This window comes from Caretta caretta, chromosome 17 (assembly GCF_965140235.1).
Source record: "Caretta caretta isolate rCarCar2 chromosome 17, rCarCar1.hap1, whole genome shotgun sequence".
Lineage (NCBI taxonomy): Eukaryota > Metazoa > Chordata > Testudines > Cheloniidae > Caretta > Caretta caretta.
The window spans coordinates 2,197,440-2,219,500 of NC_134222.1; the positions used below are offsets into that span (position 1 = coordinate 2,197,440).

General features: G+C 57.9%; 1 protein-coding gene across 17 annotated transcripts in view; it reads right to left on the reverse strand.

Moving 5' to 3' along the window:
* MYO18A (myosin XVIIIA) overlaps positions 1-22,061 on the reverse strand; it is a 169,915-nt gene that overhangs the window by 114,767 nt on the left and 33,087 nt on the right. For 6 of the 17 annotated variants that reach the window (XM_075120810.1, XM_075120808.1, XM_075120809.1 and 3 more), the window contains exon 1: positions 3,638-3,764. The exons of 9 other annotated variants lie outside the window; for them this stretch is intronic. Coding sequence is in view for 1 of the 8 variants with exons in the window: in XM_075120813.1 (XP_074976914.1) it covers positions 1,325-1,327 (3 nt within the window). In the remaining 7 variants the exon portion in view is untranslated. Of the gene's footprint in view, positions 1-1,324; positions 1,436-3,637; positions 3,765-3,912; positions 3,932-22,061 lie in introns of those variants that run through there. 2 more of the 17 variants (XM_075120812.1, XM_075120813.1) reach the window with 2 other exon arrangements.

Sequence of the window (22,061 nt, forward strand, 5' to 3'; positions counted from 1 at the left end):
ACCATGAGGGAAAGGGACTTTCAAAGGTTTACCCCTCTGAAGGGTTTGCTCTCTCTGTTAACTCCTGTTTAACGCCAGTGCCCCAAGCCTGCCCTGGAGAATGGATTTCATCACCCACCCATCCCTTCGGCTGAGCTGCCAGAGCTCCCAGCTCCTGCACTCAGGTCCCCAGGGACCCTCTAGCAGCAGCAGGCTGCCCACACCCCACTTTTAAAAGCAGAAACCAAGCAGATTTATTAAGCTTTCCGGTCGTTCCATACCCTCTCCTCAGGCCTCAAGCCACTCGAGAGAGAGAGAGCGTGAGGCAGAGCAGAGGGCATGCTGCTGGGCAGCGATGCCTTCGCCCCATCCCCCAGGAGCGTGCTACACTTGGCTACCCCCGGTGGATTCAGAGAACAGCCTTGCCTCCAGCACCCCTTGTGAGATACACAGTCGCCCTCCTGCCCATGACATGGAAGGGCAGGCAGACAGGAAGGTCCTGGAGATCGCACCCCCCAACAAATCCAGTGAGCCCCACAGGATCCTGTCTGAGCTGCGCTCTGGCCACTGTGACCCAAAGAAACAGAACAGGGCTCTCGCCCTGCGAGTCTGTGAGTGACTTGGGGGCTCAACAGGGAGTGGGCAGGGAGGGAGGTTTAAATACATTGAAACCCAAATGCCGCCCTGCCCCAGATCCCTGCAGGAGGAGCCTTTCCCAGCCGAAGCTCTCTAGGGCCGGGGCTGACATAGCACTGAAATCCCCATGGAAAGTGCATTTCACAGGCACTCTCGCTCATTCTCAGCCAGGGTGAACGGAACGGAATGGCCCCACAGCAACAACGGCCCCCCCGGCCCTGCCTCAGGCTGCTCTGCACCTCCCCAGCAAGCCCAGCAGGTTCCCCGCTCCAGGGGAACATAGCGCTGGGGAGGCTGCCAGACGGCTCTGGAGATGTGCAGCCAGAAAACAGGCACAGCAGCAGGACAAGCTCCCCCCACCCCACCCCAGCATGCCTCAGCCCTGCCCTGCAGCAAAGCCTCTGGAGTGAGGGGACCAGTCCCTGCCCGCCCCTCTACCAAGAAGAGCTACAAGGGGTCATTACAATGAGCTTGCCTGGACACTGGTGACATGGGCACTTGGCCCACTAAGGGACGCACCGGGGGCAGCTGACATCAGATGACGATATCCTTTGGTCACTGCTGGATCTGGACTGGTGACTAGCTATGACAGATGCCCCGCAGCCCTGTGAGCCAGCCTGTGGCATGAGCTAGCAAACTCTGAGGAGGAGGGACCTCGTCCCACTGGGCATCCCTCCCTTCCCCAGCCGACCCCTACCATGGCACTCACCATTTATTCTGAGATGCTGACTGCGTGTCAGTGTTGCTGGCTGCCAACCACCACTCACTGGCATTTCGGTGAGCCCAAACAGGGCAATGAGTGGCTTGGGGACCGCCCAGCCCCTGGGCAACAACTGTGTGAGGGCAGTGGCAGGCAGGATCCGCCCAGACCCTTGTACGCAGGGCTCAGATCAGGCTGTGGGAGGGAATCCCTTTGGGGAAGTGAGCTGCTGCCTCCCCTCCCCTCCCCTGCCAGGAATTTGAACTCGATACACTTGTCGAAACTCTGACCACAAATTTGGAGGCAGAGGCATCTCTCTGGTTTCCTGCTTCCGGCTCTGTCAGACAGTCCCCGTATGAGGCCAGCCCCATGTCAGAGGAGAGCCTCTCCCCAGAGCCAGCCCCAGCCAAGTACTGACTTCTCCAGGGGGTCTCCCTCTCACACAAGACCAGCATGCGCCAGCTTCACTACCCAACCGACCCCAGACAGCAGGGAGGAAAGGGCCACAGCAGGCGACGGTGACGCCAGCAGGCTGCAGCCCAGCTCCTGGCTGGCACGTGGCTGCCGTGAGCCTTCTGCCAGTGCTGCAAGGTGCTGGGCAGCACCACTCCACAGCTTTGGCCTGGCCAGCAGCAATTCCCACACAGCCCCACAGCGGCAGGGCTACGTGCAGGCAGGTACTGCTGCTGCCCCTGAGCACAGCCTACACTGCACGTGTGGCTGGGGTCCCGGCTAATGCACCCGCCTTGGTAACAAAAGCGTAAGCCACAGAGATGCTGACAGGCTTTCTACAATGCCAGAGCTTGTTCCACAGAAAACTGGCTGCTCTAAGCTGCTTTTTATCCTCCTGCGTTCAATTGGTCTCCGGTTCTCCTACCTCTCCTGTTATTTATACTTCGTTATTTATTCTGTCCCACTTTGCTTTGCCAGAATTCTATCGGCAGGGCCAGTGCTCAGAGTGCTCTGGTTAGCTCCCCCGGACACAGCGAGCGAACGGTTCTCCCTGGGTCTGCTCGGTAACGAGACTGATCACACAGGCACCAGACTGCTCCTGACAGGGGCGGAAAAGGCTCCAGGCTGGTCCTTTCCCAAGCAAAGATTTAAGCTAGGGTCGTCAGTAGGTGGACCGGGGGCCAAAGCCAGACCTCCAGACACTTTTGAACGGGCTGCAAAATCGTTTTATTTACTTTTATTATTATTATTTCTTATTATTTTCTCTGGAGTCTGGACCTTGACCAAGAAATTTGGCCCTTGACAAAAGAACTGCTTACCCCTAGCTTAAGCCAACGCTGCAGATCCAGAGGGGAATTCAGTGACGCCCAAGAACGAACTCACCGGCACCCAGACACCATGGTGGTGGGCACACAGCAACGCCCCAAGCCAGGGAAATCCCTGCTGTGGGAGCAGTTGTACTCATCTCCCAGCCAATGCAGCCTCATGCACTGGCGGTGCCAAGGCAGCCCAAGGCATTGCCATCACAGGCCCTGCCCAGAGGAGCAGCAGAGTCTGGCTCAGCCTGCATCCTCGCAGCCCAGGAATTAGGAGATAGCCCTTTTAACTGCGCACATTCCAGGGGTCTGACTCCTCCCCACACCTGCCTGCACTAGAGCCCTTTCCGGCCCTGGAAAGCTGCTCCAGAGCAGCACCGCTGACAAATAAAGGGGCTTAGAGAAATAAATCTGCCAGCCAGCACATCTCAAGGGCAGGGCCTGGAAGCAGAAATCTCCGGCTACCCCCTCCATACAATGCAGGCCAGTGCCAAGGCTGAGCAAGCTCAATGGACCATACCTTCCCACCCGCGCGACCAGATAGGAGCCTTCCCCGGAGCACTGGGGGGCACTGCAATGCCACTGGGAAGCACCCAAGAGGCTGTCCCAGCAGCCCTCCCAGCTCCAAAGGGTTTGCTAAGGTGCCAGCGTTAACAAACACACCATGCAGGGTTCTCTAACACAGACTTGCTAACATCTGGAGTCCCCAGGACGGTTAACCAGGGCTCTCCTCCGGGGATCGCACTCGCCACGCAGCAGGCAGGAGCCGGCCGCACTCTCAGCAGGCCACAAGGGAAATCACACCTCGCCCACATGTTGCGGACTTCCCCAAGGGCACCTGCAAAGCCTGGATGCCCGTTAGACTGAGCCACGGCAGGGCAAATGACTGGGAAACATCAGCACGTCTCCAATACACCCTGGGCAGCATCTAAAAATAGGCCAGCCTTAAAATGGTGGCCTGCTGGCCCCGCCGGGCACCATGAGAGCCAAGCGTGCTCCACCTCTGAGCTCTGGGCCCGTTCTAGGCACTCATGTGAGGGGAAAGAGCCCTTACCTGGAGAACCTTCTACCTTACCAGCGAGGTGGGGCTGGGGCCCTGGCAGCGCCTGAGAGGAGAGGGCCAAGCAGGCAGCCGGGCAGGGCGTCCGCTGCGAAGAGAGCTAGCGTAAGGCGATAGGTAAGCCAAGTGTCAGTTCCCCAGCGCTGCAGCCAGAGGCACAGGGACAGCTGGCCTGATACGGCCACCCTAAAAATAGCCAAAGAATGCAAGGCAGAGCGCAAGCCTGCCCTGCTCCCTGTCGCCAGCCCCCGCCCCCGCTCCCCACTCGCCTTTGCCTGGCCTTTGCATGCACACATGGGAAGAGCTGCACCACCGGGGTAAGGGCCTCGCTGCAGGGAGAGGAAGCGATGTGGGCGTCTGGCAGCCGGGCTGCTAACGCAGCTCTGCGGAAGGAAACCCTCCTCCAAGGGGAGCACCTCACCCGCCACACTGCCAGCTACCCAGGGGAAACAGGACGGGGCACTGCACCTGGCCCTGCAGAACAGCAGCTGTGGTCAGGGAGCCTTGGGACACAGGCTCGTGTTACAGGAAAGCTGCATGAACACGGGAAAGATAACCCCCACACGAGAGGGGCCAGAGCCCTCCTGAGCTGAGACCTCTATGGCTCGGGGGGGACAGCCCCACTGGTTTCCACATGCTGTTCCCATTCCAGCGCTGCACCCTGCTCCAGGCCTGTGTCATGGGAGGGTGCTAGACGGAAGAAGTAACTGCAGCTCTTCCACAAGCAGCAAAGGGAGGAGCCTGGCCCGACACTGGCTGACTAACGCCTGGGCGATAGGGAGTGTACATGGAGCACAAATAACCACTCCGGGCAGCAGGCAGGAAACAGGGTGTCACGGAGTGTGGGGGAGTCCAGGCCCTGCACCCCTCTTCCTGGGATCCACTGAGACTCTCAGCCAGCCAGTAAAACAGAAGGTTTATTGGACAACAGGAACACAGTCCACAACAGAGCTTGTGGGTACACCCAGGACCCCTCAATCACGTCCTTCTGGGGGAGCAGGGAGCTTAGACCCCAGCCCTGGGGTTCCCTGTGTTCCTCCACCCAGCCCCAAACTGCCAACTAAACTCACCCAGCAGGTTCCCTGCTGCAGCCTCTGTTCACATTCCTGGGCAGAGGTGTCACCTCCCCCTCCCCCTCCCGGCTCAGGTGACAGGCTCTCAGGTCTCCCATCCCCAGGGCACATTCCCAGGTCAACACTCCCCCCTCCCTGCTGAGTCACATCGTCACATCTCTCCCCCCTTCGAGACTGAACTGAGCGGGGTCACTGTGACCAGTGATCTGGGGAAGTTCGGGGCCCCCTCTCCGGGACAGCGCATCCGCTATCAGGTTGGCACTTCCCTTCACATGAACCACGTCCATGTCATACTCCTGCAGGAGCAGGCTCCATCTCAGGAGCTTGGCGTTGGCTCCTTTCATCTGGTGCAGCCAGGTCAGGGGAGAGTGGTCGGTGTAGACGGTGAAGTGTTGCCCGAAGAGATAGGGCTCTAGTTTCTTGAGGGCCCACACCATGGCCAGGCACTCCTTCTCGATGGCCGCGCAGTGTTGCTCCCAGGGTAGCAACTTCTTGCTCAGGTACACGATGGGGTGTCTCTCCCCCTTTTCATCCTCCTGCATTAACACTGCCCCCAGTCCCGTGTCGGAGGCGTCGGTGAACACCACAAAGGGCTTGTCAAAGTCTGGGTTTGCCAGGACTGGGCCACTGACCAGAGCCTCCTTCAGCGCCCGGAAAGCCTCCTGGCACTGCTCGGTCCAGACCACCTTGTCTGGCTTCCCCTTCTTGCATAGCTCGGTGATGGGGGTGGCTATGGCGCTAAAGTGGGGCACAAATCTTCGGTAGTATCCTGCCATCCCAATAAAGGCTTGGGCCTGCTTTTTGGTGTGGGGAGCGGGCCAGTCTCTGATCACCTCCACCTTGGCTGGTTCCGGCTTTAGGCGGCCGCTCCCCACCCGATGGCCCAGGTAAGATACTTCCGCCATCCCCACCTTGCACTTCTCCGCTTTTATGGTCAGCCCAGCCCCCTGGAGTCGGTCCAGCACTTGTCTAACCTGGGACACGTGGTCCTCCCAGGTCTGGCTAAAGACACAGATGTCATCAATATACGCCACGGCAAAACTCTCCATCCCCCTCAGGAGCTGATCCACCAGGCGCTGGAAGGTGGCCGGCGCTCCCTTGAGGCCGAAAGGCAGGGTCAGGAACTCATAGAGCCCCAGAGGGGTGATAAAGGCCGATTTCAGTCGGGCATCTGCATCCAGCGGCACTTGCCAGTAGCCCTTTGTAAGGTCCATGGTGGTGAGGTACCGAGCTCCTCCCAGCTTGTCTAGGAGCTCGTCCGGCCTGGGCATGGGGTAGGCATCAGATACAGTGATGGCATTGAGCTTCCGATAGTCCACACAGAACCGGACCGACCCATCCTTTTTGGGGACCAGCACCACCGGCGAGGCCCAAGGGCTGGCAGATGGCTGGATCACCCCCAAAGCCAGATGTCCCTGACCTCTCTTTCCAGGTCCTGAGCAGTTTTCCCTGTGACTCGGAAGGGGGAGCATCTTATCGGCGGGTGCGACCCTGTCTGCACCCGGTGGACAGTCAGATTAGTGCGTCCAGGCTGGTTGGAAAACAGCTGTCGGTACGGATGCAGCACCCCCCTGACCTAATATGGCTTCATCATATTCACATGGTACACCCGGCGGTGGTGCGCCCGGTTCGACAGCTCCACCACATAGTTTACCTCATTGAGCTGCTTGACGACCTTGAAAGGGCCCTCCCAGGCGGCCTGTAGTTTGTTCTTTCTCACTGGGATGAGAACCATCACCGGATCCCCGGTGGCGTAGGTGCGGGCCCGCGCCATGCGGTCATACCAGACCTTCTGCTTCTTCTGGGCTCTGGCCAGATTCTCCCTGGCCAGGCCCATGAGTTCAGCCAGTCTCTCTCGGAAGATCAGGACATACTCCACCACTGACTCTCCATCGGGAGTGGCCTTCCCCTCCCACTCGTCTCTCATCAGGTCCAGGGGGCCCCTCACCCTCCTTCCATATAACAGTTCGAAAGGCGAAAATCCGGTAGACTCCTGTGGCACCTCCCTGTACGCGAACAGCAGGTGAGGCAAGTACTTGTCCCAATCCTGCGGGTGCTGGTTCATAAAGGTTTTCAGCATCGTCTTTAGCGTCCCGTTAAACCTCTCCACCAGCCCGTTGGACTGGGGGTGATAAGCTGAGGCCCAGTCGTGCCGGACCCCACATTTCTCCCACAAGCACCAGAGCAGGGCCGACCTGAAGTTGGAGCCTTGGTCTGTCAAGACTTCCTTGGGGAACCCCACTCGGCTGAAAATGGTCAGGAGCGCATCGGCCACGGTGTCTGCTTCAATGGAAGCTAAGGGCACTGCCTCAGGGTAGCGGGTGGCAAAATCTACCACCACCAGAATGTATTTCTTCCCAGACCGGGTCGTCTTGCTGAGAGGCCCCACGATGTCCATGGCCACCTTCTGGAAAGGCTCCTCTATGATGGGCAAAGGTCTCAAAGCCGCTTTCCCCTTGTCCCGGGCCTTCCCCACCCTCTGACAGGGGTCACAGGTTCGGCAATACTGCCGGACCGTGGTAAAGACCCCGGGCCAGTAAAAGTTCTGTAGCAACCTCTGCCGGGTGCGCCGGATTCCCTGGTGCCCTGCGAGGGGGATGTCATGGGCCAGGGACAGGAGCTTGCGGCGATACTTCTGGGGGACCACCAGCTGCCTCCTGATCCCACAGGACTCTACTTCCCTTGTGGGAGCCCATTCTCGGTATAGGAACCCCTTCTCCCACAGGAACCTCTCCTGGCAACCTCTCCTCATGGTCCGTACCACACCAAGGTCGGCCAGGTCCCTGAGCTTCCGCAAGGAGGGATCTTTCTGCAACTCGGCCTGGAACCCAGCGGCTGGGGAAGGGATGGGGACCGCTTCCCTCTCATTGGCCAGGTCTGAGGACACAACCTCTCTGAGCCATGCCTCTTGGCAGGGGGAGCAGCAGAAATGCAGCCATGCTCCCCAGGTGGTTGCTTGCTCTGCTGGCAGCCAGAGTTCCTGGAGAGCAGGGGCAGCCAGCGACTCAGGGAAGGGATTACCCTCTGTGTGTCTGCTCCAGCCTCAGGGGAAGAGTCTGCTCCAAGCAGCCACGCTAGGTTCCGTCTTAAAAAGCTTCCCCTGGCTGCAGCTCTGCCAGTGACAGAGCTAGATTTTAACCACAGGGTCCTCTAATTGCTCAGCCTAGGGGGCAGTGATCAGAGCCTGTGCGAGCGTCACCACCAGAGAGACACACTAAGGAAGAAAGTCCAGCACGCAAGGCCAGTGTCTTTCACACTATGGCATTACCTTATGGATTCACACATACTTCTGGGTCTCGAGGTGCCAAACACTGGTGTCCCCGAGCCTGGCTCACTGGGGTACCTGCTGTCACGGAGTCCCTGGGCGATGCTCTGGAACTGCTCCCCATGAAGCCAGTCAGGACTCTGGGGCAGTCGCCTTTCTGTGAGCAGCCTGTCTTCAGGACACACAGCTCACACAGCTTCCACCTTCCTGGGTCTGACCTCGGAGCATTCAGCATCCTCTGCCCCTCCGTGCGCTTCCCACAGCGAGTCCGCTCAGGCGGGGCTCCTGGGGAAGCCAGAGGGTCCTGCACCCCAACTTCGCAGTCAGACGTGACTCTCAGCCAGCCAGTAAAACAGAAGGTTTATTAGACGACAGGAACATGGTCTAACACAGAGCTTGCAGGTGCAGAGAACGGGACCCCTCAGCTGGGTCCATTTTGGGGGGTAGTGAGCCAGACAACCACGTCTGCACTTCACTCCATGTCCCAGCCAGCCCCAAACTGAAACTCCCTCCAGCCCCTCCTCCTCTGGGCTTTGTTCCTTTCCCGGGCCAGGTGGTCACCTGATTCCTTTGTTCTCCAACCCTTCAGCTCTCACCTTGCAGGGGGGGAAGGGCCCAGGCCATCAGTTGCCAGGAAACAGGGTGTCGGCCATTCTCTGTGTCCAGACTCCTGCACACACATGCCCTCTAGGGCTCTGCAATGATCATACACCCTTACTCCACCCCCTAGATACTTAAGAACTGCCTGGGGGAAACTGAGGCACCCCCACACTATTCAGAGGAAACATTAAGAACAGTCCCACTTCGTCACACCTGCAAGCAAGGCTTCTAGATCCAGCCAGATCACAGGGTCTGCGGCTCTCTGGCTGCCTTCCCCAAATGGATGCCCGTACATATTCCAGCCTAAATCTGGAGGGGTCCATATGTAGGACCTGACAGAGAGAAACCCATTTCAGGCCCAACATTTGGTCTGCATTGGTAAAACATTTGACAAAGCCTCATAGGAATAGAAACAGTGTCCTGACATCTTACATGTGCAGTGAAATATTTACACGGGGTGGGAGAGAACAGGGGGACGTTAACTCTTGTCCCCCCTGAATCCAATCCCAAGAGCACAGGAACCAGCCATGGAAACTATGGCGGAATGGCCTGGTTTGTATTTATGGCCTGAGCACAGTGAAACGGCATGAGCAGGCAGTATCCAGGGGGAGAAGCCAACCAGAGCATCTCTGTTCTGCTCTCCTCAGGGGCCTGGTAGCAAACTGGAAGAATTATGCTAAGAGGACCCCACACCTCAGTGCTAGGGGGTAGGACAGGACCCTCTCCTCACCAACAGGCACCTGGCGAGAGTCCAATAAGCCCATGGTGTTTGCCAGGGAGACAGCCTGGGTGTTTGGGACCTGCCAAGGAGAGGGGACCAGGATCACAGGGTCCCCAGCGTGGGAGAGAAGGTGGCAGCACTCATCTATCCGGCTTGAGGGGAGTAACGTGGTGCAGCAGCTCCCAAGGGTGCGAGTATCCTCGTGAGCACAGCCAGCACGCGGAGGGCAGCACACGCGAAGGCATAGAAACAATCCCTGACTTTTTAAGTCTGCCTTAGCCTTCCAAAACGCACCGTGCCCAGCAGATGGCGCAGGCCTCCCGCTCCCAGCTGGCTGCGCTCTGCGCGTGCACCCTTCGCTTCGCTGGCCGGGACAGGTCTGTGCAGGGCTCACGGATTTGCCGTGGCGAGGGCACCACCCACTCCTGGAGAAGCAGAGGCATCCGGGTGACTTGCGGAGCATGAGCCTGGCTCTGGAGCACTTCCCTCAGGGAGACAGGGTGGGGGTGGGCACAGGTTGGTGCGAAAGCAAAACCACTGGGCTGAACTGCGCAGCTGAGCCCTGGTGCTGACACAGAAAAGTAAGGTCCTGACAGCTCAGTCACTAACGACCCCATGGCCCTTTCCCCACGGGGGTGCCAGCCCCCAGCACTCTGGCCAAACCCCAGTCGGAGCGATTGTATCCCGCCATGCTGCAGCTTCACTTCCTGCTCGGAGCTGCCCTGTAATGCTCAGTGTTAAACATCTCCTGCATTTCGCTTTCAGAGGTGGCTGCTGTCAGCAGCCGATGCAGCACTGCAGAGCCCGCTTAGCCGAAACTCCCATTCCAGCCAAGTGGGACAGAGGACCCCCAGGACACAGGGCCAGACGCCGAGCTTATAGAGGGCTCCAGGATCCTCCAGGAGGAAAAGTCGTGTATCAGCATGTTCTCACTACAGAAACCAGGAGGCCATCAGGAAATACCCAGAGAACGCTCCTGTCTGCCCCAGGAGGCACGTCAGGCTGTCTCTAGGAGACACCAATATCCCCATGGCCATTCCCAATCCTGCAGCACCCTCATTCTAGTCCTGGGCCCCCACCCAGCTTTGCCAATGCCCCATATTTGCTGGCATGCCCCCAGATTACACAGAGCCTTTGAAAGGGTATCCCCTCTGCGGTCCTGCCCTCAGTGAGCCCTGAGCTCTGTATAACATCCGGGGGCGGGGGGGGGAGAGGACCAGTCCATGAAGACCCGCAGCCCGCAACGCCTGAGGCCGTGACACCCGAAACAAGAAAGCCTGTGAGAAGAGGGATCTGGCTAGGAGAGCAAACCATGAGTTAATCGCCCTATACTGAATTGCCCTGTGTCCCAGGCTAGAGTTACACACCCCTGCCACAGCCAGCAGGCCTCCATTGTCATTTGTTCCTAATAAGTGCTAATTAGCAGTAGCTGGGTTAACCCGCCTGTCTACCAAGCGGCGAGACAGTTGCATGTTCCACAGGCAGCCAGCACTCCCCCAGCCCCAGGCATCAGGATGGCTGGAGTGCAGAACCCAGAGCAGCGCTGGGGTGCTCGGACAGAGAGAGACCAACAGGGTGAAGGAGGGACATGGTGCTGCATTCTCCCACCAGGCACCTCCATTTGCTTAACCCTCCTCACGTTCCCTGCACTCCCCCAAGGCCGCAGGGTCATGCTGGGATCCTTACGTCTCAGCAGCAGAGGGGAGGGCAAGACGGGCCATGCTGCAGAACCCCAGGAGTTACAGTTGGGGGCTCCCACTCCCCAAGTTCAGAAATATGCCTGCAGCCCAGAGCTGGGCCCGCAAAACCGGGGCATTCTCGCTGGCTCGCTCCCCAACCACACCAGCCAAGTTGACAGTAAAGCAGCTTTTGCTGCAAAGCTCAGTAGTGAACGTACAACCATGTCCATGGCAACAGATGGGAATACAGCCCTGGGAAGATGAATGAGATCGGGGGGTTCCTCCCACTTGCTCCAACGTTTGCCAGAAGGGGGACAGGACAAACCACAGCACACGAATGGCACAGGCCAAGAGATGGTGTAGCCCTGGGCAAACTCTCAGCCCACAGGCAGCAATGCCCTTGGGCGTGTTGCATAACCCCCAGGTGAGGATGGGCCGCCAGAATCCCAAACTGCCCAACCCAGCTCTGCAGGGCCCATGGAGGCTCCAAGGATTCTCGCTGGACTCCTGCTGCTGAGACCTGCCTTTGCACTGGGCCTGGGGAGAGTCCCCCTCTCACGCACACCCTCAGGCAGCACACTGCAGGTTCCTGCCCCCCTGCAGCCAGCATGGCCCAGGTGCAACACGAGGGACCTGCTTGCCTCTGGCACAGCAATAAGTTCAATACCTGCCATAAAAATAAGACACTCACAGAGGGGAGGTCTGTCAAGGGGTAAGGGCAGGCCCAGGACAGCTGCAAAGGCAGAGCCCATCTCCCTGGGAATGGCAGAGGGAGCTGCCTGCCCTCCCCCTTCCAGGCCCCCCATGCAATGGCCAGCAGTGGAGTCAGGCTCCGGCTCGGGAGGCTGGCTGGAGGACATTGCAGTCGGGTTTTGGCTTCTCAATCTGAGGCAGCCTGGAGCCCCCAAAAGGAGTGTTTCAGAAGCCCCCAAAAGGAGTGTTTCAGAAGGGTGCGTATGTCACCTCCCAGCCCCACACATGCAGCCTGCCTCTGTTTGGCTGGTTCTATGGAACTCTGCAGCATGGCATCAGGGGAACTGGAAGCCTAGGAGTTAACAGGCCAGCTGCAGTTGGCAGCAATGACCGCAGCAATGCAGTTGTTTCCCCAGGGAAGGAACCAGCTCGCTCAGATGCCAGGAGACAGAAGAAGCTGGCACCCAGTTAGACCTGTTTCCAGGCAGGCAGTGTGCAGCCCTGGGGAGATCCCGGCTCACCAGGACACACTGGCTTCCCATGGCGAGGATCCACGGGCACCAGGCTGAGGTGAAAAGACAGGGCTGAGAGTTTCAGAGCAATACCCACGCCTTCTCCATCCCCCACGACAATGCTTTGCACTCTACCAGTGCAAGAGGTGTGCCCAGAGCTCGATAAATACAGCGGGCCCCAGGAGCGACGGGGGATCTGCACGGAGTTCACTTCAGCATCACAAAGAACAGGCGAGAAAGGAGCAGCTGCCCCGCAGCAGTGGCGAGCTGCAGTCCACGCCGATACACCAAGAGTGGGGAGGAGACAGCTCAGAGCGATCCCTCGAGCTGGAGAGCAGACACTAGCCCTTCAGCTGGCACTAAGCCACCTGCTCATTTCTCCCCCCAAAGCTTCCTGGCCATGGCAGCGCTGCTGAGTGCTGTCCCGGCGTCCCCGGGCGATGCTCCGGGACTGCTCCCTACGAAGCCAGGCAGGACTCTGGGGAAGTCTCCTTTCTGGGAGCAGCCTGTCTGCAGGACACACAGCTCACACAGCTTCCACCTTCCTGGGTCTGACCTCGGAGCACTCAGCCTCCTCTGCCCCTCCGTGCGCTTCCCACAGCGAGTCCGCTCAGGCGGGGTCCTGGGGAAGCCAGAGGGTCCTGCCCCCCAACTCCGCAGTCAGACGGGACTCTCAGCCAGACAGTAAAACGGAGGTTTATTAGACGACAGGAACGTGGTCTAACACAGAGCTTGTAGGTGCAGAGAACCGGACCCCTCAGCTGGGTTAATTTTGGGGGGCAGTGAGCCAGACAACCACGTCTGCCCTTCACTCCATGTCTCCAGCCAGCCCCAAACTAAAACTCCCTCCAGCCCCTCCTCCTCTGGGCTTTGTCCCTTTCCAGGGCTGGGTGGTCACCAGATTCCTTTGTTCTCCAATCCTTTAGCTCTCACCTTGCAGGGGGGAAGGGCCCAGGCCATCAGTGGCCAGGAAACAAGAGTGTTGGCCATTCTCTGTGTCCAGACCCCTGCACACACCTGCCCTCTAGGGCTCTGCAAGGATCATACACCCTTACCCCACCACCTAGATACTTAAGAACTGCCTAGGGGAAACTGAGGCACCCCCACACTATTCAGAGGAAACATTAAGAACAGTCCCACTTCGTCACACCAGAGGAATCAGCTCCCACACACAGGACGGAACTCAGAGCAAGGCCCTGTTCTGGTGCCTCTCCCATGGCCAGATTCCCTGAAATAAAGGGAAACAGGAAGGAGCCCCAGGGCTCTGGGGCAGCAGGTTCATGAGACTCTTCCCCCCTGGAGAGGGAGATAAACCAGGAACACCTGCAGCCCAATAGGGAAAAAAAGCTGCCCTGTCAATCCAACTACCTGCCTGCCTGCGCAGCCCTGCGAGGGGCCAGCTGTATTGCAGAACAACCCCAGCAGGAGAGCCGTGATTCCCCAGGCTGCCTCCTGGGATTACTTTGGCAGCAGCACGCATCAGACTGGGTTCTGACAGAGCCAAGCAGCCCTGACCAAGCACCTGCAACCACAGTGCTGCATTCTCCTGCTTGCACTATGCTGTGTCCCAAAGGTGCCGCTACAGACGGAAAAACACAGCAGGTCACGAGCAGGGGCGGAGGGAGGGGACAGGCCGCTTCCCAGCCCCTGGAATTCACTCGGACACATGCACACCACCACACCTTGCCAGGGGAACAGGGTTTCCTATGTGGATAACTGTCCCATTGGGCTGAAATCCCCAAACTCATTCCACTTAGCCCCCCCAAGGAGCTGCCTGGTAGTGATGGCTTTTAGCCACAGCGGCCCTGAGAACAGTCTAGCCCGTGATCTAGAGCCCAAAGCTCCTTGTTACTCCAGGTATCGCTCTCTTACTTGATCGTTTTTCATCCTGAGACCTCAGCAGGCTCCACCTGTCTGTTCCCCAGAAATTCAGGAAGCTCCCTGCCTGGCTCCCTCAGCCAGCCACGGCTCAAAAGAAGCAGAACAGGGACCTAAAAGCAAGATGAAGCAGTTCCTTCCTTGGACATCATCATTGGCACTTCCTACCAGCCCAGTCTGGCAATTCTTCATCTGCAATACAAGCAATTCCCCCTCTTTCCCTTCCCTACCCCAAGCACATCTGTGCCTGGGTAGGACTGGACACCAAAGCACGTAGACCCATGCTACAGAAAGCATGCCTGCCATCTATCCATGCCCGCAAGGAAGTAATTGCCTCAGCCATTTTCTCGGCATAGCCAAGTCCCCTGGGAAGGTCTGGCCAGTCACTGGGCTGGGAGTACTCACTGGACCAAGCTCCAGCAGAGCTGTGATGGAAGGAAACAAGACAGGCTCAAGCTCTGTGCAGGGTCTTGTCCTGGAGTTCAGTGGACTGGGGGAAGACAACTCAAATGTTTGGAGCTGTGCAGTTCCAAGATTTCATCAGCCCTATGAGGACACTGTCCTGTTTTGCCCCACCCTTGGCTGCTGCCCTCCTTAGAGGATGAGACATTTTACTACAGCAGTGAACTGTGGAGACATGGTCCATGCGGCAGTGTGAAGCGCCAGGACTGGAGAATACCCTAGTCAATTTCTGAGAGTCTTTGGCAAAGATTCATCATCTGAGTGATGTCAAATTCCCTTAAGGAGCAAGAAAGGGTTTATGGCCCCAGCTCAGAGGACATCTGACTACCACTGGAGCACAGGGCCCTGGGATCAGCTTGACTGCTGCAGTTCATCCCCACAACTCGTCCCTTGCCTAGGTCTTTAGGTCATTTTCCAGCCAATGATGCTGGCCATAACATTCCCAGAGCCAGTGGCCTGAGTGTGCAAAGACGTTTCATATTCTCCTAACTGCCTCAGGATTTATCTCTGCAGCTGGTTGGCTGCTGACCAGCATCCCCAAGGGACAAATTATGGGTAACCACAGACGACTGTGGAGGAGAATACCCTGAAACCAGCCCTCTGCCATTTGCTGACCAATATTAATACTACGATTTGCCAGAGCCTTCCAAAGATCGGCCTTTGCCTGTACTCTGCTCAGCAGGAGAGTTTGTTCCAAGCTGGTGAGAAAGACACCCTCCTTGACCTGTGTGCAACAGCGGCCTGGCCCAAGCAATGGGACGATGCCCAAATCTGGGGCTCCTGGCTACAAACATTCCCTCCCGTGTCCTCTTCCTCTTCACTGTGACCACCATGCCAGGCGGTAGGGCAGTGAAGGCTGGGCTCTGACCTAGGCAGAGAGAAACATGACCCAGCCCCAGATCTGAACTCCCCTGAGCTCTGGGGAAGGTCACAGCCAGAAGCCCAGCAGGCCTGACTGCTGTTAGGGCTCCCTACTCCTAGCCCCCCAGACCATCTCTCACACCTACCCCCAGGCAGTGCACTGGAATAAGCCAGGTCCAAGCCTCCTTGGCTGGAGGGAGAGCGACCACGCCATGGGCAGGTGGTGGTGGGAATCTAGGGCAGGGCAGGAGAAGTTTCCCAGATCGGAAAGGGCTGGGAGGACACACGTTGAGATGAGTTATTAGCAGAAAGGTCAAGGCCACTTCGTGTCCATTGGGGAGCCCTAGGCTAGCCAGGATACGTTCAATGCACAGGAATTTTTGCACATAAACATTTCCATGTCCCAGCCTGTGGCTATACCTCCCTCTGACAAGGGGAGGAGAAAGGCCAGGACTGAGCAGCCAGAGAGCAGGGCAGTCCAAACCCTATAGCCCACAGAGCATGGGGCAGCTTACAAGGCCTGAACTCACAAGGCCTGAAAGCTGGAAAGTGACGCACAGCTCAGGAATGTGGCGGCGGCTGCAGCCAGGAGGTGCCTAGGGCGATGGGAGTCGGGGCAGGGAGACCGAGCTGAGACTGGCGTGCCAATCCCATCTGCACGGATGACACTGGTGACTCTGCTGAGCTCAGACACGCCCTGGGCTGCAGCCCATGAGCCCTGATCTCCCGCTGGAACACAGGAGACTGGAGGTGGGTCTATCCGCCCCATGCTCAGTCACTGGGGGATCCCACCAGCTATTGCAGGGAGACAGTTTACCCCCTCTGCAGCAAGCAGACCAGTTCACAGACAATGACTGCCCAGCCCAAAGACGGGGAGTTCTCTTGCCGGGGGGGTCTCTGCCACACAGAACACCACAGCCTGCTCTGGGCAACTCAACGGGCCCGTGGCCAGGCTGACAGAAAGAAGGAAGTTTTTCGGATGGCAGCTGCTGGGACCCTCTGTTTTTCAGAGGTTTAGCTTTCAGGCCAAAGGTGTGGACAACAGCTCTCTAGCCCCACAGCAGGACCCCCCTGCCCGACTCCAGATGCACACTGCCTTCCCCTGCCATGATCCACCAGGGCTTCCCACACAGCCGGGCGGACTCCAGGTGCAGCCACTTTATTGTGGGGCCGTGGAGGAGGTTTGCTCTGCAATTTAAGGGTTCCTCGACTGATCACCCAGCGTCTCCACGGCCGTGCAGCACCGAGGGCAGGAAGAGGCCCCGGAAAAGTGGCCTCTGGTGTCCCTCATCAGATGGGACTGACCTATTGGAGCAGGATGAAACTGTCACCTGAACTCTGCACTGCAGAAACAGAGCTCCAGGGAGTCTCACACGGGATCCATCCCCCTCACTCAGGTCTCATCACTCCACTCGGGGCCCTGCACAGGGCCAAATCCACAGCAATCCCAAACAAAGCTTCAGCTCTCCCCATTAAAGCATTCTGTTCCTTCACACTCCGGAGGGTGGGAGGCAAAAAGCGGCTCGCACGGTGTGGTCAGGGTGACGGTGGATCTCAGCTTGCGCCAAGCAGCCTGGGCATAGTGCATGCTGGCATTTGGACTCTCCCTGGTGCCACACTCCCTTCGGGCAGGTGAGGCCGGCTGCATTTTCCTCCATTCTTTGTAAACGAGCAGCCCTGGGGCCCCTGCAAAGCTTCCCCTGCTATGTTGGTGCAGCTAACTGCGCGTGGCCCTGCATTACAGATCCAAGGATCTAGAGAAACGGCACCACGACATGGGCTTCGATCCACTAGTGACAAAGCACAGAGCAGGCCAAGCAAAGCATGGCTGGATCAATCTCCTCCCCCGCAGGCATGGCAGAGACACGTTGCTTCCAAACCAGGGAGTGCATCAGGCAGAGGGAGCTCCACACCCAGTGTCCTCGCTACGAATACGAGGCAATTCATTCCCAAGAGCAACAGCCAGTCAGCATGCTGCAGATGCTGCAACAGGAGACGCACACGCCAGGGCAGCGGAAGCACTCTCTCCTCAACACTAGGGACCACACGCTGGTTCCGGACTCTTCCCTGGTGCCGCGGCAGAGTGGGGAGGGGGAAGCAGTGGGGCAGGGGCCTGAGGATGCTCAGAAGGACAGTGTGGGCGCAGGGGAGCGAATCCCACGCAGATGGAGTGTCACAAGGATAGGAGCAACCCTCACTGCTGTGAGGACACAGGAGCGGCAGAGGGGCCTGCCGGGGTTTAAGGGACGCCTGCAAGGTTTAGGTGGAGGGCAGCTGGGAAGGAGACGTGTACAATGGTAAGAGTGCTGGAGTGCAGCAGAGTAGGGGGACAGTCTGGGGAAGAGAGAAACCAAGCGGGGCAGGGCAGCCCCGTTCCCAGCTGTGACTCAAAGAGAGATGCAGCGGGATAGGGAGGCTTTTACCTCCTCCCAGGTGCTATACAGGAGCCCAGCATACACACCGGACAAGCCTTTGGCACCTCTCCTCCCTGCCAGGGCTCAGAAGGCCAACAGCCCAGCCTGCCCACGCAGCGAGTCATGGAGGTTAGCCACAGAGGGTTGTGGCTCTAACCTGGCTGGGCGTCAGGAACAAGCAGAGGGCTGCAAAGAGACTGGAGCCTCCCCACCCGCCCGCTGCTCTGGTTCTGTGCTCCGGAATGCCACTCTCCGCAGCTCAGCCTCTCCCTTGGGCCCCTGGCTGCTCACAACCAGGATTTCTGCTCCACCAGCAGATTCCTCTCATTCCTCCTCAGAGCCATATGGAGCCGCTGCAGCAGAGACCACCCTCGCCCAGCAGCTGGAGACAGCTCCCTACCCTTCCTCAGCACCACCCTGCCACCCCTCACCCCAAAGCCCCCAGCCCAGAGGGTTCCAGCCCTGACCCCAGCCCCACCAACGCCCAAGACCTATCACAAGTCTAGTCACTCCTGGGTGGGGCATAGGAGTGTCACGGAGTCCCCGGGTGTGATGAAGTGGGACTGTTCTTAATGGTTCCTCTGAATAGTGTGGGGGTGCCTCAGTTTCCCCTAGGCAGTTCTTAAGTATCTAGGTGGTGGGGTAAGGGTGTATGATCCTTGCAGAGCCCTAGAGAGCAGGTGTGTGCAGGGGTCTGGACACAGAGAATGGCCGACACCCTGTTTCCTGGCAACTGATGGCCTGGCCCTTCCCCCCTGCAAGGTGAGAGCTAAAGGGTTGGAGAACAAAGGAATCCGGTGAAAGCCCAGAGGAGGAGGGGCTGGAGAGAGTTTCAGTTTGGGGCTGGCTGGAGACGTGGAGTGAAGGGCAGACGTGGTTGTCTGGCTCACTGAGAGTCCCGTCTGACTGCGGAGTTGGGGTGCAGGACCCTCTGGCTTCCCCAGGAGCCTGCCTGGGCGGACTGGCTGTGGGAAGTGCACGGAGGGGCAGAGGATGCTGAATGCTCCGAGATCAGACCCAGGAAGGTGTGAGCTGTGTGTCCTGCAGACAGGCTGCTCACAGCTGTAGCTCACGAAAGCTCATGCTCAAATAAATTGGTTAGTCTCTAAGGTGCCACAAGTACTCCTTTTCTTTTCACAGAAAGGAGACTTCCCCAGAGTCCTGCCTGGCTTCATATGGAGCAGTTCCAGAGCATCGCCCGGGGACTCCGTGACACCGGGCGATGCTCTAGAACTGCTCCCTACGAAATCAGGCAGGACTCTGGGGGAGCCTCCTCTCTGGGAGCAGACTGTCTGCAGGACACACAGAGTATTTCCTGTGTCTCCTGCAACCTCTATTTCAACAGAGCAATACAGGCCAAGCCAAGGGCTACAAGTGGGGTCTGCAGCAAGAACCGTAATCAGAAAAACCCCCTCCCCCAGCCCTTCTTTTAGCTCCTAACAGCCTCGGCTCTGGGGTTGTGCATTCAACAAGCCACATCAGACCAGACACTCCCGCCTAATGCTGAGATGTGGTGCCGGTGGGCCTGCGTTTGACACCGGGAAGACAGGGAAGTCAGTGGGCTCTCAAGGAGAGAGTACCTGAGCCACAACTCGGCACCTTTGGCCAGCTAATGCACAGCCAGACCCTACAGTGATACGTTTCACTGTCCAGAGACAGGAAATCTCAGCAGTGCACCCCACGAAGGTAGGAAAAGAGGGACTCCCAGAAATCTTCTTCTGGAGTGGGAGATGGCTGATCTGATCTCTGAGCAGAGCACAAGTGCCATGGGCATGTCTGAGGGTGCAGCGAGAGATGACTCCAGAGATAGTAATGCGTGGGGGCACGCAGGGCTCTGCTGGTGCAACCACTGAATATCTGTTGTCTCTCTGAAGTGCTGTGGGAGGTCTCTGGAATATTTCTGCCCCTGCCAGAAGAGAGCTGTGTATACCTGCTACTTACCAGAAGCATTTAAATGGTAAATAAACAAATACAAACTTCAGAGTAGCAGCCGTGTTAGTCTGTATCCGAAGAAGTGAGCTGTAGCTCACGAAAGCTTATGCTCAAATCAATTTGTTAGTCTCTAAGGTGCCACAAGTCCTCCTGTTCTTTTTGCAAATACAAACTTGGAGCAGAGCCAGCCTGGTAGAAGAGGCCAGGTGTGAACTTTGGGCATGAGGGGGCTCTCTGCTCAGAGGCCCTGGTGCACTGCATTGCAGCACCCAAAAGGGCATCTCCCACAATGGCACTGCACGTTCCTTCCAGCGACACAGACATATGCCCTGCTCTGCCTCCAGTCGCTCTGATTTCAGCTGCTCTCATTAGCACTGTAAACACAGCTGCCCCGGAAATCAGGCTGACAAATCAGCCCAGCACAAAGGGTTTGAGACAAATCTAGAAAGCAGCTCTGGATGCTGCCAATCACTCCCTGCACCATCCACGTGACACAGACGGCATGGAGGACACAGGGACAGCGCAGCTGGGCACCTCTAGCCACAGCTCAGCAGCGGGGGAAGTTGCTCCCCAGGGTGGCTGTTCAACATGTGGGTTCTCAGTCCAGTTCCCAACAGAGACAGCACAAAATACCACAGTCGGCACTAACTAGCCTCCCCGCTGGAAGCCTACGCTGAAAAGGCAGCAAATGAATGGGCACCCAAGACTAAACTCCCTTCTCACGGCAGGAGGGGCAAGGGAAGGAACTGCCTCTTGCTCTCTCCCCCACCCCAGGGAGGGGCCTTTAGGAAGGCAGAGAGAAAGATAAACACAGCAAGGAGGAAGATTTAAACTAAATTCAATTTCCAGCTTCCTTCTGCCCCAGGCTCCCCTCCCTGGGGCTGGGTGAATTGCAACCCTACCCCTGTGATGCCTCCTCTCTTGGCACCTGTGATGCCAGCTGCCTGAGGGCCTGCTGGACGAGGCAGCTCCTCCGCTGGAGGTAGAGGTGCGGGAATTCTTCCACAACGTGACGTTTTAGAATAAATCGGAAGGCAAAAGACTAGCAGGCGGGGAGGAGGGGGAGGTTGCCACAGAGCCTGTGTGCTCCCCTATGACCCCCAGAGAGCAGATGCCTCTCTGAACTGCTCAAGTCCCTATACCAGGCTGGCTGTCCCTAGGAACAGGCTCCCATGGGAGGGGTAAGGGGCTCCTGCTCCCCTGCAGAGGGGCCTCCTGGGGACACTGAACCCTTCTGCTGCCTGGAAACGTGAGTGAAACACAATTAACGACCCCCTTTCTGACCCAAGCAGCGAGTCAGAGTCTGGGGCTCAGGGGCACTTCCAGCTGCGAGCAGGATTTGGTGGTCATCAGGTATTACTCAGAGACAGTTTTCCTTATTTACAAGGAAGGTACAAAGTCCCATCTCTCTGGAGAGAAGGTCAAACAGCAGGACACAGCACCAAGAGTGCTCTGTTCAACCTGTGCCTCAACCCAAAAGCCCCGCCCCGGGTTTCTCCGGAGTCTGACGCTGAACTTTCCAGCTGCCCAGGGGGTTCTCAGCCCCAGCTCCTGCCTAAGCCACAACTTCGGAGTGCTGTCTCCACGGTCATTTCAGAGCACGAGTGCAACCCCTGCTAGTCAAGCCTGTCAACCCGGTGCTATGTAGACATTTCCCCTGTGGCCCCTCAAGCACCTCACAACTATGTTCAGTGAAGGGCGTGTTCATGTGTCCATTTCAATGAGGTGTGAACCCAGTCCGTAAAGAGGTTGAATCCAGCTCTTCACAACAAGACAGTTGCCCAGCTTTCACAACCCTCTGAAGACTCCGTTTGTGGCCAGGGAGAAGGGTCAGGTGGGACTGTAGCTGAGCCGTGGCAGATACCCCAAACTTTCAAAGTCCCACCTCATCCCTTTGAGCCCTAGGTGCCAGGCATTGGCAGCTCTACGGCTCAGCTGGACTAGAAGAGCCATTGGTACCGTGCTCAACCTGAGCAACATCCGGCTTTACAGAGCTAGGAAACCTCAGGAGCAACCTGCAACAAGCTCCCGTCCCCGGGGCCTTTCCCAAAGGAGGCAGCCTCAGCGCTGGGGGGCCTCGATTTACAGCATGAAATGAACACACCCAATACAGCCATGGGGGGGCAGGCCCTGCCTGGTATTATGGCATCTCTCAGAAACCACAAGCATCTGAGGGAACAATTGTTAGGGTCTATAAAATATTCTCTCTTCCAACATGTTCCTTCCCAGAAGAAACATAAGACTTCATACCAAAAAGAAGTGGGCTCCAGGTGGGGCTGGCCACACAGCCATGTGTGCTCAGAGAGCAGGGCGAGGTGCCCAGGATCA